Consider the following 13999-nt stretch of genomic DNA (forward strand, 5'->3'; position numbering starts at 1 on the left):
TTTGTACCTGTTTCCTCCAGCATCTACACAAAGTCCTTTGCTTTTGTTCTGGGATTGATTTGCCATTTTCTCACCAAAGTACGTTCATCTCTAGGAGACAGAACGCGTCTCCTTCCTGAGCGGTATGACGGCGGTGTGGTCCCATGGTGTTTATACTTGTGTACTATTGTTTGTACAGATGAATGTGGTATATTTAGGCATTTGGAAATTGCTCCCAAGGATGAACCAGACTTGTGGAGGTCTACAATTTTTTTTCTGAGGTCTTGGCTGATTTCTTTTGATTGTCCCATGATGTCAAGCAACGAGGCACTGAGTTTGAAGGTAGGCCTTGAAATACATCCACAGGTACACCTCCAATTGACTCAAATGATGTCAATTAGCCTATCAGAAGCTTCTAAAGCCATGACCTTTTCTGGATTTTTCCAAGCTGTTTAAAGGCACAGTCAACTTAGTGTATGTAAACTTCTGACCTACTGGAATTGTGATACAGTTTATTAATCTATCTGTAAACAATTGTTGGAAAAATTACGTGTCATGCCCAGAGTAGATATCGTAACCGACTTACAAAAACTTCCGACGTCAACTGTACATAAAGAGGAGTGACTATGTATGTGATGTAAGGATGAAACTGTATAGAAGGAGTGTGCTGAGACTGGGGAAGGCAGTTGCTCCATGGACCAGCTTGGCTTGTTACTTTGTAATAAAGTCTATACTGAACTCACAAGCTCCGGTATCTGAGAAATATTATTGGACCAATATTTCTACAACACCAGTTGGGGAACCCTATACTACACCATCTGTCTACACCTGCTAAGGCTGAAGAAGAGGACACGAGTGTGTAGGTGAGCTGAACCTGAGTACACTTTCCAGTTGAAGAGCGCTACACTTCTTCCTGAGTTTTACCACACCTTCTTGATGCTGAACGTTGCTTGGAGACTGAACCAAAAGTGAAATTTGACCGAGATTAACAGATGCCTTGTCACTTACAGTATACTTGTCAGATCGTTGCATATTGTCTGTACAAGTGTCTGTAGCACATCTGAGCCACGGCTAATTGCGTTTATTAGTTCAGGTTTTATTTTTGTTTGGCATGATGACCTCAGCCTATTGCTTTGAAAAGATTTGAGCATGTACTTTTTATTACTTTAACCACAGCCAATCGCTTCAGAATAAGATGACTCAATTGAGGGTGGTTGAGGAGTAACCACACTTGATCGCTTCAAAGTAAGGTAACTCGATATAGTGCAGTTATTACAATGGGGGTTGCCATAGAAGATAGCGACTTGATTATGAAAGGGAAGAGTAGAGTGTAATAAATACACAATGAGTAACGATAACTTGGCTATATACATGGGATACTAGTACCAAGTCGATGTGCAGGTGTACAAGCTAGTTGAGGTAGATATGTACATATAGGACATATAGGCCATCCATATATGACAACCCACACAGTGTGGAATAGAGGAGGATGGATACCCCAGCTGCCTGTTAGTTCAGCAGTGGTCAAAACAACCACAAAATAGGAACTGTTTTCACTTTCCTTGGGAGTCATCACTGTTCCAACATGATATGACAGTTGAAATCAGGGCCCCACAACATAGCGTTCACATCTCTGGTCATATCAGGGCCCATATCCACAAAGCGCCTCCGAATAGATCAGCACTCCTACTCTAAGATGCAATGTGGATACGGGCCCAGATCTGAATATTCAAGGGAGGGAGGATGCGTTTGCAAATTGTCTAGACTCTAGTCTAGAGGGTCAGTCAACCTATTTTCTGTGTCGAGTGAGAAGGATGATGGTTGAGGTGTGAATGATAGGAGAGATGAAATGAGGAAGCTGAGTGGTGAAACAATAGTGAATGGTTAGGTGTGAATGTGACTGGTTACATGACAATGGAGAGCGGTGAAGACGTGTGAATGGTATCTATAGATGAAAGTTGAGGGGTTCGATGGAAGTGAAGGGAGAATGGTGAGGAGGGTATATTCAGTACTTGCTGTAGCACTGTATGAGATTGAGTGTTAATTTAATCCCAAGGGAAGATATGGGGATCATCACATTACATAACTACATCCCCATCTCTCCAGTATGCTATTGTGAATGTGGTGATAAATTAAGTGAAAAGGAGACTGGAGTAGGACTTTTAACACCCACAATCGCACCTATTGTAACAAACATTTATTTGTTACCAACATGGCAAAAAAGTCAATCTTTCCTAGATTTCTGAAGGGTATTCAGCTCATTGTTAATAAAACTCTTCTTCATAGTACAATAATAATAATGTATAACATTCAGCAGATGCTTTTATCCAAAACAAGTTAGTCATGTGTGCATACATTTTACATATCGGTGGTCCCAGCAGTACTCGAAGTATGGAACCCACCATGGCATTTCCAGTACCATGCTTTTGTCTAGATCTACTGATTGAGCCACACAGGACTTTCACTGCTCAAGAACACAAAGGCTATTTAATTGACAGCAGGGTTGTTTGCAGTTCATGAAGAATATAGGCCAAAGCTCAACAGGAGCCTCCTGTTGTCTTGCCAAACTCACACCTGTCCTTTGTGATTAGTGAGCTAGCCTAGGTTTCACCTGCTTCATGCCTCTTACCTACGGCTGTTGCCTTTCCATCCCTTGTCCCGATCCTTGTGCCTTACTGAATCCAGCTGTTGAGCAAGCATCACACTCGGCGGCTGCCAGCCAGGGTGAGAGAAAACTTTAACAGAAAACACTCAACAGGACAACCAACCCAGGGGACAGTCAGTTGATCATCTGGTTGTGGAGGAGAGGCAATAGCTAACTTGCGGGGGAAGAGGGGTCATGACCCCCCCAATATTAGAGACATTACCCCCTCAATAATATACAATGATGAAGTTGATTGTTAGGAAGTAATTTTCCCACCGTAAAGCGGCATACTGGCTTTCTGGGTGTTTACATAACACAGTGCTACTGAATTTCAAATTTTAGGATTGGATCCCCCCATAGCCAATTATGCTTTTGGTTTGGCCCGGTCCCTAGAGGCCGTGGTTTGAAAAAAAGCTGAATAACGCACATCTCTTCTCTTTCTCTCTCCTCTCTCTTAAAAAAACCCCTCATCTGTAAGCTAACTTGGAGCACATAAAATAGTGCATGGTCAATTCATGAGCACAAATAAGAATGATATTTAAAAAATTATTTTTCAAATTGAGAAAGTTTATATTTTGAAATACGCATCTCATGGGTGAGCACTATTTCTCAAAACTAGTGATAATTGGTAATGGGAAAATTGGGCTCATTTTAGAGAGTTCAAAGACAACTTTGGTAGTATTATAAACCTTAACATATTTAGTTTCAAGTAGGCTACAGCATTAGAGAAGGGCTGTTTCTATGAACCTTAGGGCACTAGGCTGCAAGCAAGCCTGTTTCTCTCACCAGTCAGAGCCAGTCCGCCAGTGTCCCACTCTCTGAACATTGACCAACAGCAGCAATCTTTCCTCCTTAATTATTCAAATTTGAAGGCCAAAATTGTGGGGGGAAAGCACTAATCATGTTTATGCAACCTAATAATCACCATTAGAATATTTCCAGAATCAACTTTGTTTTTATTTCAATTCGAGTATCAACAATAGAATTTGTCCCACCCTAATTAATTTATAGGGATGCATGTGACATTGCACACAGTGGCGGTTCTAGACCATTTCAACTGGGGGGGCCAAGCTGGGGCCATTTGTACTGTTAGAGGGGCCAGTTACATTAGACGTTATTGTTGTCATATCGTTTTCTTCACTGCATTGCAGGCGATAGCAGGCAAAAGACCATGTTCATAATCATTCAACAATTTATTTGCATTTCCATTATAATTTTAATTTGCATTACATATTCAATATCAGGTCACATCAACTGTATTCTCCGGTTTTTGTGTCTCTATTACAGAGGCGCTTGGTTGGCTATTACCTTTGTATAAATGTGACCAAGAGAGCTCACTGGAAACCTAACACTCTGTTAGATCCTTAGGATCCCATAGCAGTACAGATTATCAACACACAGTTGACTAGAGCCATGACTCACACAATCACAAGTCATGAATGTGATCCAGCCAAGCGTACTGTCTATGAAGGCTCAGTGTCCATGGCTGTGCTGCTCGGCAACATGAACAACAAGGAGGGTTCGGTGGTGTCAGAGTTGTACGAGAATATGAAAATCGAAGGTAGTCTCACAAATGTAATCCAATGCAAACCTGCACAAAACACAACACTACCAGTGTACCCCAGATTTCTTCCTCTGTTTCTGCTGCTAAAGCCACTTTCTACCACTCTAAATTCCAAGCATCTGCCTCTAACCCTAGGAAGCTCTTTGTCACCTTCTCCTCCCTCCTGAATCCTCCTCCCCCTCCCCCCCTCCTCCCTCTCTGCGGATGACTTTGTCAACCATTTTGAAACTAAGGTTTACGACATCCGATCCTCGTTTGTTAAGTCAAACGACACCGCTGGTCCTGCTCACATTGCCCTACCCTATGCTTTGATCTCTTTCTCCCCTCTCTCTCCAGATGAAATCTTGCGACTTGTGACGGCCGGCCGCCCAACAACCTGCCCGCTTGACCCTATCCCCTCCTCTCTTCTCCAGACCATTTCCAGAGACCTTCTCCCTTACTTCACCTCGCTCATCAACTCATCCTTGACCGCTGGCTACGACCCTTCCGTCTTCAAGAGAGCGAGAGTTGCACCCCTTCTCAAAAAACCTACACTTGATCCCTCCGATGTCAACAACTACAGACCAGTATCCCTTCTTTCTTTTCTCTCCAAAACTCTTGAGCGTGCCGTCCTTGGCCAGCTCTCTTGCTATCTCTCTCAGAATGACCTTCTTGATCCAAATAAGTCAGGTTTCAAGACTGGTCATTCAACTGAGACTGTTCTTCTCTGTGTCACGGAGGCTCTCCGCACTGCTAAAGCTAACTCTCTCTCCTCTGCTCCACCCTTTCCGAGTTGGGTATCTCCGGCGCGGCTCACTCTTGGATTGCGTCCTACCTGACAGGTCGCTCCTACCAGGTGGCGTGGCGAGAATCCGTCTCCGCCCCACGTGCTCTCACCACTGGTGTCCCCCAGGGCTCTGTTCTAGGCCCTCTCCTATTCTCGCTATACACCAAGTCACTTGGCTCTGTCATATCCTCACATGGTCTCTCCTATCATTGCTACGCAGACGACACACAATTAATCTTCTCCTTTCCCCCTTCTGATAACCAGGTGGCGAATCGCATCTCTGCATGTCTGGCAGCCATATCAGTGTGGATGACGGATCACCACCTCAAGCTGAACCTCGGCAAGACGGAGCTGCTCTTCCTCCCGGGGAAGGACTGCCCTTTCCATGATCTCGCCATCACGGTGGACAACTCCATTGTGTCCTCCTCCCAGAGTGCTAAGAGCCTTGGCGTGACCCTGGACAACACCCTGTCGTTCTCTGCTAACATCAAGGCGGTGACCCGATCCTGTAGGTTCATGCTCTACAACATTCGCAGAGTACGACCCTGCCTCACACAGGAAGCGGCGCAGGTCCTAATCCAGGCACTTGTCATCTCCCGTCTGGATTACTGCAACTCGCTGTTGGCGGGGCTCCCTGCCTGTGCCATTAAACCCCTACAACTCATCCAGAACGCCGCAGCCCGTCTGGTGTTCAACCTTCCCAAGTTCTCTGACGTCACCCCGCTCCTCCGCACACTCCACTGGCTTCCAGTTGAAGCTCGCATCTGCTACAAGACCATTGTGTTTGCCTACGGAGCTGTGAGGGGAACGGCACTTCCGTACCTTCAGGCTCTGATCAGTCCCTACACCCAAAGAAGGGCACTGCGTTCATCCACCTCTGGCCTGCTCGCCTCCCTACCTCTGCGGAAGCACAGTTCCCGCTCAGCCCAGTCAAAACTGTTCGCTGCTCTGGCACCCCAATGGTGGAACAAGCTCCCTCACGACGCCAGGACAGCGGAGTCAATCACTACCTTCCGGAGAAACCTGAAACCCCACCTCTTTAAGGAATACCTGGGATTGGATTAAATAATCCTTCTAACCCTCCCCCCTACCCTCCCCCCCAAAAAAGATATAGATGTACTATTGTAAAGTGGTTGTTCCACTGGATATCATAAGGTGAATGCACCAATTTGTAAGTTGCTCTGGATAAGAGTGTCTGCTAAATGACATAAATGTGGTGAACGGAGAGTCATTGTGCAACCCGGTGTTTGTGGAGAAGTGGAGTGCTGAACAACAGCTCCCTGACTATCTGCTGGATGCTGATGCTGTTCTGGACAGTTACATACCTGTGCCCTTGATCAACGCAAAACGTTTATCACTCATGTCTGGTGAGCAGGAGGAGGACATTCAAGTGGATACGTATCTCCTGTATACAGAGGGCCATATCACGTATATCACAATGTCTCAGTATGTGGCGCGTCTTAGGCTACAGTGGAGAGCTAAGGCTGGAGTGTTCGAGAGGAGGCGTAACTGTCAGTATGTGCTACAGCCCTGTGGTGGAATTGTCTTTATCCGTGAATTTCACTCCTTGAAGAGTGTGTTTCTCTTGAACAAACTTATTTCCTTGTTAGCGTATATATTTTGATCCTGATTGAGTAGGCTATGTTGCATATACATGTGGGTCTATATGTATCATTTATTGTAATAAACAGTGACACCTGTGTATGAGACTTTGTATTGCGTTTCACACTCAACACTTTGCTACTAGTCCAGCATTCCCATACCTGATCCTGTGTCAACATTCATTGCTGTGATATATAGGGTAACCACTCACTTTACACATCCAGAGCTACAATGTTATCAGTGTTTTGGTGACAGAGCTAGGATGGAGCTCTGGAACATATGTACGTGGACTTGGCAGTTGTATGTCGCTTACTCCTACCCCTCATAGACTTCACATTGGGTAGGTTGAATCAGCCATGGGTGGCTGATACATAGATGTCAGGGGAAGGGGGATGTGTTTTTATGGGGTATAAAAGGAAGCAACTGCTCCTGCAGGAGCCATTCATAGGCTGCACTCTCTGTAAACACAGTCAAGACTCCACTCTGTCTAGCACTTGTATACAACCGGTCACTATGGAAATGCACATTGTTATCAACATGTGCATGCTGTTCACTGCAGCAAGTACATTTGAGTGTTGTGTGTTGACAAGAGCGCCAGGTCTTACACATGAGAGACCTGAACCCATCACCATTATAGCAACAATGGGAAACACTGTCAAGTTGCCGGGATACTTGGAGAGTCCCACTGAGCCTTTCTATAAAGACAATAACGTTGTGTATGCTAGGGAACACATATATGAGGTTACGCAAACCCCAGTGGGGTCCCAGGTTATAATTCGCTTCCTCACGTGCACCGACGAAGGCACTTACAGGATAGGAAATGAGACCTTTACTCTGAGTGTGAAGGCAGGCACATGTGCTATGTTCTACTACACTGCCAAGGTTGACTCGGCTAACAGGGCAGCCTTTGTTAAGCCACTGAATGGAGTCATTACAATCTCTATGTTCTACATAGAACCTGGAAATCGCAACATGTGGAGTTTAATTGAAGTGTGGAATGACACTATGAGCAGAATGTTAAGCTCACACCAGTGCTGTTTCATTATCAATGAAGGAACCACATTCGGGGGATATGGTGATAAGCAATACCATTATTTCATGTATCAGAGACATGGGCAAGCTGACATGTCATGCTCCAATGTACAACTAGCAGCCTTGGCGAGTGCCACCACCACTACAACAACACGAAGACACCCAATGTTGACCATGCCAGATCTGAAGGAGTTGGAGGACGTGAGGAGACCGGTGGAACTGCTCAACATCAGTGACAGTGTGTTTAACGTTGTTTCCTTTTAATTACACTACTACTACTACTACTACTACTACTACTACTACTACTACTACTACTACTACTACTACTACTACTACTACTACTTGCATTGGACTAACCCTGTCTCTCACCCTGCAGGTATACGGACCTTGAAGAGGATGATAGTCGATTTGGAAAAGTCTTGGCCGTCTGCTGGACCTAACCTGAACACACACATCCTGATACCACTGTTCATTACGATGGCAACTCTGATCATGAATAATCTACTCATGTATTGACTTTTTATGTTGCCTATAGTGTGTCTTGTGTAGTGCAAGCAATAATTTACCTATACTCTTGGTATTGTGTATTTACCACTGACATATAGGATGTATGTGATGCCTTATGTATTACATCGTTTATTGACAATATACCTGCCTGTACATCTATTGTGACACTACAATGATACCATATTAATCATGCATGTATAATCATAACTGTTTAAGGATATTCAATATACATTTAAAAGAAACATGAGAATAAACATGTTAAAGACTCCTCACACCCCCTGTTCAGCTAGTGTTTCGTCTTCACTTCGCACACTCTGTACTTTCATTTCTCTGTATCTGGCCTCTGACTATATCTTGGTCTTCCTTGGTCATATCGGCAGCACGCATCCATTCTCTGTCCTGAAGCAGTTCATGAGCCAACATTCTCTCTGTGTCACGGACAGTGAGCAATCTGAAGACTATCCTTTTCACTAGTTCACACTGCATCACTTTAGGCATTATGTTGTCAGGGTCGCAGGGTGTGCTTGTGGATGCACTGTGGTTCTCTTTGGGAAATAGAGTCCTTGTGATGATCTTGTAGATGGACTTATTCTCACATCTGATGGTACTGCCAACGAATACACACCTCCCTTGCATTGCATCCACTATCATAACCCCTAGACTCCACATGTCTATGGCACATGTGTACTTTGCAGATGTATGTCTTTGGGAAAACAATTCGGGGGCCCTGTAGGGCTCCGTGACCACATTTGGGCTCATCACTTCCACGGAAAGTCTAGAGAGGCCCAAGTCAGCCACTTTCACTGTGAGATCTTCTGTCAGCAGCACGTTGTAAGGCGTAATGTCCCTGTGTATTATATTCCGTCTGTGCATGTATGACAGGGCATTAGCCACCTGTGTACTAAAGTGAGCAACGAAACTCAAAGGGAGACACTGTAGCCAACGGTCTTGTTCGTAGTACGACTTCACACCGTATCCATTGTGGATAGCGTCGCTCAACGTGTAGGGTACGTAGGTCATGAGCATGGCTATCTTGCCATCATCTACAAAACAATCGTGCATGTTGATCACATATGGGTGACCCTTTAGTGCAGTGAGACATGAAAGTTCTCTCACTATTGTGTCCTCTATGCCTCTGTTGCTGTTGTGATATTTCAAGGCATACTCCTTCCCAGTTGTCAGACAAGTCACTTTGTACACGGTTCCATATGCACCGCTGCCTAAAACAGGGCCTCTCTTGTATTTCTCCATTCTGATTGGTATAGTGGTTCAGTTGTAGTAGCTTATATATAGCAGCATTGACTTTTGAGGGGGGGGGGGTTGTTAATGGTCTAAGGAGTCTGACCAAACAGTGCTGTGTATTCCGCATCTGTCTGACCGATCCAACCACAGATGCACAAGTCAACCATGATGCTGCCTCAAGCTTGGTAATCCGACAATGGTTCCTTTTTGAGGAGCCGATTAGGCCTGGACAGTCCAACCATTAATTTGCAATATAACCACGATGATGCCTGTAGCTTGGTAATTGGAACATCGTTTTTGAGGACCTGTCCTAACATACACCTGTTCTATCTTCCCTCACTATCAAAGGGTGCTGTTATCCTGCAAGAATGGAACAGCACTTATACCGGTCTCACTTACACTTCCAGATAAATGGAACCTTCTCACCACAGAATGGTATCCTGTCCATAGAGACACTGTTAGAGAACACACCCTTTGACAATAGACCAGGCTCCAAGGGGTTGACAGACCTTAAGATGCGCGTTAGGAAATACCTTGATTGCGCTGTAAGTCATACACTGTCGCTGTCACTGTGTTGCATGGACAAGAGTAAGGCAGTAAGCTTGTTTAACACTTTGATTCTGGCTCCTTATTCCCCCAAGGTTCAAATGCCCCAGGATAACCGAGGTCCACATGCATTCCGCCTGAGTGGATATATCGAAGTGAGGGATCTCACTGACTCCCCGTTCGGGAGCATAGCATGTCCGGGTCTGTCTACTCACACAGAGGGTAAAAGATGTTTTGGTCGTGAAGAAGGCAAGGCTTTGACTGCTTTGGAAATGGCAATACTGTTCTATTTTACTCCCCTGTCAATATGTACTGGGTTGGACATGATGCATATATAAAGTGCTCCGCATGATGTGATAACCACTCAGTGTCACTCTCCACCCGCCACTACAATCGACCGTTAAGTCGAGACTAAGACGGGTATGGGATCCAGGCTGTAACTTGTACCTGTGCCACACGCTTGTTAACCAGAGTTGAACACATGCCTCCAGATGACACTTGTTCTGACGCAATAAATGCTTGTGAACACTTTCTGCTGTAGTTGTCCATGAAATACATGATGTTACCAGATGCACTCTGTGTCCGTGAGTTTTATTACACACACACACACTGCTGTAGCATTTCATTAGTTTATTATTGTTCATTTGCAATGGATACAGACACAATTGTACATTGACATGGTTATATTCTCAACAATAGAAGTGATACATAATAAAAGCAAGCTTGCTCTACCCTAGGCTTAGACCATCATGTCCCATATCCTGGCAATACATATTGGGCTGTTTGCTAAATGTCACCCACTGCAGGGTGTCCAATGTCCACACCGGACTCTTCATCAGTGGCAGCTACAGGTTGTCCTATATCCACACCGGACCCTTCATCAGTGGCAGCTACAGGTTGTCCTATATCCACACCTGATCCTTCCCCTCTTGCCCCTTCCACACTTGCTCCTTCCATCATCTTGCTAATATTTCTCCCCATTCCATCTATTCCACATAGTGGCAGGTAGGTAGAGAGCAACACTCGACACACCACATTCTTCATTGCGCACCAGATGTCTTCCATGTTATAAACCGGCGCCTTGTTCAAGATGAGTATCATGTTCTTGGGACACATAGGACCAGTTTCAATCCTAGTCTGATGCTGTAGAGTTTGATCAATCTCCAGGGTAAGGCAAACATCAAAGTCGTCTTCGGTTGGTCGTTTGACGTCGCTGGCGCCGTTTGACACCGAAGAAGACGTTCCTGGAGCCTTGGCAGCAGCAGCACATACAGCTCTTAGAAATGATTCACATTCCGTGTGAGCCCTATACAGATAGATGTGATAGGTGGTGTGCCTACTCGGGCACTCGTGTATATCCCTCAGAAGGACCATCATTCTTCTGTTGCCCCTCACAGAGATCGACGTATTGACTCTGTGGTAGCCTGACATCATCACTTTGAAAGTTAATGTGAAAGGAGGGCCTGAGGTAGCAAACTGGAGCATACGGTTGAACATATCAGTCTCTGCATCGTTCATATCGGCTGTATCACTCGTCTCAGCCCGAGTCCAGGGGCTGCTTTCGTCAGTTAAAATCAGGAAGCGATCGCTACCTTGGTATCCCAGTGGTAGCATTGAAGGCTCCTGTGTGGATTTGCAATTGAAGCCTGGGTTCGATGCCATTTCAGAAGCTACTGCTGAAAGAGTACCACTAGTACCACACCACTAGCTTTTATAGGAAACATGATAGCCTAGAAGATGTGAGACACAGCTATGAGAGGTTGGATTACGTGGCCAAGGTTTAGTTATAGAGTGGAGAGTAGTAATAAAGTACAGATGTGACAGTAGGACATGTCAAGCTAGGGTTCATATAGCCAACTGACACTGTGTTTAGGGGGAGGACGTATCCAACTCTGGACGTTTCAGTGTGGGTATGGAGAATGTAGTGTCACTGTACAAGGGGTCAGTTGACCAGACTCACCTATATACAGTCTGATTCTAGCTGTGTACTCACAATTGTATTCAACCTCTATACCAAGAAGGGGGTTGTGCTCTATGTATACTGGATCAATGGAGTGTGACCATACAGCAGTAATGCAAGGTATAGCGAGTTTGACAATGGAAGGAGAAACCATGTTGAGGCAATCTAAGCCTCAATCGAAGCCGAATGGTGTTGTTACCAGGTCTTCCCGGAGGACGCGTTCCACCAAGTGGCGTATTCTCGTGGACCCGTACCTCCGGTCTGCCTTAGAGGCTCTAGGTGCCAGACTGAACAACCTCACCTGCAGTTACATACACATCTGGGTGTACCCGTCTGGCAGAGACCAGGGTCTGGACCTGTTATGCAAATGTCATGTTATGGGCCTAACCGAGTGTCACTTTGTCACTGTCAGCAGACTACAATCCGTGGCTACTTCGAGACTAGGATGCCTATGACACTCGATGAGGTCGAGAAGCTGGTCGGGATCCCGTGTACCTTGTACAAGGTAGAAAAGCATCACGAATGTACCACTCAAGGCCTCCTGTTCTGCACCGGCAACCACATATTCAACGAGTGTAATGGGGTGAGACGTGTCCATGTTTACCCAGAAGGATACACTGTCTACAGCTACTTGCGGAATGACGGCTGTCGGATGCTTGACAAGCTCGAACACTGGGGACATCTTTATTCATATTCACATCTCCAGTTGAATAGAGAGTTTGATTATTTTTATGACACATACCGTTGTTTAAAGTCTCAGGCACCTTGTTAATTGCCAGATTGTGCTTATTCTGATAGACTTTGCTTGTGTCGTGAAATGATTGTGCCCCATATCTGTTGTAATTGCCATCGAAATAAACAATGATACCAGAGTTATTCTGTGTCCATGGGTTCTATTGTACACCATTAGATACAACATCTACAGAAGACAAAGTAGCGTAGTGGGTCCTATTAGCAACGGTCAAAGACACAGTAGTGTTGCTTATGGTTCACAATGATTACAAAGGGACTATGTAGACCGGGCTGGCTGTGATCAGTGCAAGAGCAGGGTCCATTGATTATGCTACTGAACAACTAAGCAGTCCTTGGAAACTATCCAGGGTTGACATATTCAGCCTTGGTTGCATGAATTAGCCATGGTTCGAGGTGTCAGCCTTGTTTGGAGGGATCACTCTTGCTTGGCTGTACAAGTCTTAAGCAGATTCGAGCCCTAGTTGCCATGTAGCCATGGTTAGAGGAGTCAGCTTTGGTTGGACAAGGGGTGTTGTTGGATACCATAGCCTCGATTGGAGGGGTCACTATAGGCACGGTCTGAAACTCATGGTTGGACAGGGTGTAACAATTAAGCAGTCCTGAATTAGGCATGGCTAGAGGAGTCAGTATGGGTTGGATATACAAGTCGTAAGCGGATAGGAGTCGCAGTTGCCATGTAGCCATGTGTGGAGGGATCAGCTTTGGTTGGACAAGGGGTGTTGTTGGATACTACAGCCCTGGTCTGACAAGTCACTATAGGCAAGGCTGATACACATTGTTGGTGTTGGATGAATATACTACTGGAAACCCCTTTAAAGCCATTGTTGGCCAGACTGTAACACCACAGATTGAGTCTCTCTACTAGGCAGCATAGGGTACATCCACCCAAAGACACTGTACTACCTTACCCTGTGTCAGAGTAGTAGTAACCATGTCTCTGTCACCAGTATCTGAGGACACCCATCTGGACACACTTACAAAACAGACCCTACATCTAATGGAGACATTGAACACTTTCACCCACATGTCTCTCGTACAGTTATTGAGTCTAGACACCAATGGCAGCCGCAGACTATACGACGTACTCTGTGCCCTGGAAGGTATTGGACTTCTGAGTAAAGATAGGAAGGTATACACATGCAAACGACAAAGGTATCAGTTGTCGGTATTTAGCAAACCTGGTATGAAGAAACACATTGGAACTGTTTACCGGCATGTGCGCAATCACCCAGGAATGTTCACCTTGCTGGACTTGGTCAAGACCTTTGATATTCCACCACGTAGGATGTGTAATATTTTCCGGGTGCTGCAGATATTTGGTGTTGTGATAAAAAGTAAGGTAGGATGCTACACATCTGTGCCACATTCGGTGTGTTCGGACTCCCAGTGGAAACGGACTCTGGA

At 45.3% G+C, this 13999-nt stretch overlaps 2 protein-coding genes across 2 annotated transcripts; one reads left to right on the forward strand and one right to left on the reverse strand.

Annotated features, from left to right (window-relative positions):
- Positions 1–6571: 6571 nt before the first annotated feature.
- LOC115192691 (cell division control protein 2 homolog 3-like) lies at positions 6572–9345 on the reverse strand. Its single transcript, XM_029751464.1, has one exon. It carries the CDS (start codon positions 9343–9345, stop codon positions 8395–8397), a length of 951 nt encoding a protein of 316 aa, XP_029607324.1. The 3' UTR covers positions 6572–8394.
- Positions 6930–8217, forward strand: LOC115192690 (uncharacterized). Its single transcript, XM_029751463.1, has 2 exons — positions 6930–7825; positions 7964–8217. Exons 1-2 carry the CDS (start codon positions 6931–6933, stop codon positions 8101–8103), a joined length of 1035 nt encoding a protein of 344 aa, XP_029607323.1. The 5' UTR covers position 6930; the 3' UTR covers positions 8104–8217.
- Positions 9346–13999: the final 4654 nt, after the last annotated feature.

Source organism: Salmo trutta, chromosome 4 (assembly GCF_901001165.1).
Source record: "Salmo trutta chromosome 4, fSalTru1.1, whole genome shotgun sequence".
Classification (NCBI taxonomy): Eukaryota; Metazoa; Chordata; class Actinopteri; order Salmoniformes; family Salmonidae; genus Salmo; species Salmo trutta.

What these genes read in the sequence shown, in the direction of transcription:
- LOC115192690 (XM_029751463.1), top strand. Translation starts at nt 6,931, where the DNA reads ATGTCAGGGGAAGGGGGATGTGTTTTTATGGGGTATAAAAGGAAGCAA. An exon ending in ACTGCTCAACATCAGTGACA is followed by an intron (nt 7,826 to 7,963) that starts GTGTGTTTAACG and finishes CTCACCCTGCAG; the next exon opens with GTATACGGACCTTGAAGAGG.
- LOC115192691 (XM_029751464.1), bottom strand. Translation starts at nt 9,345, where the DNA reads ATGGAGAAATACAAGAGAGGCCCTGTTTTAGGCAGCGGTGCATATGGA.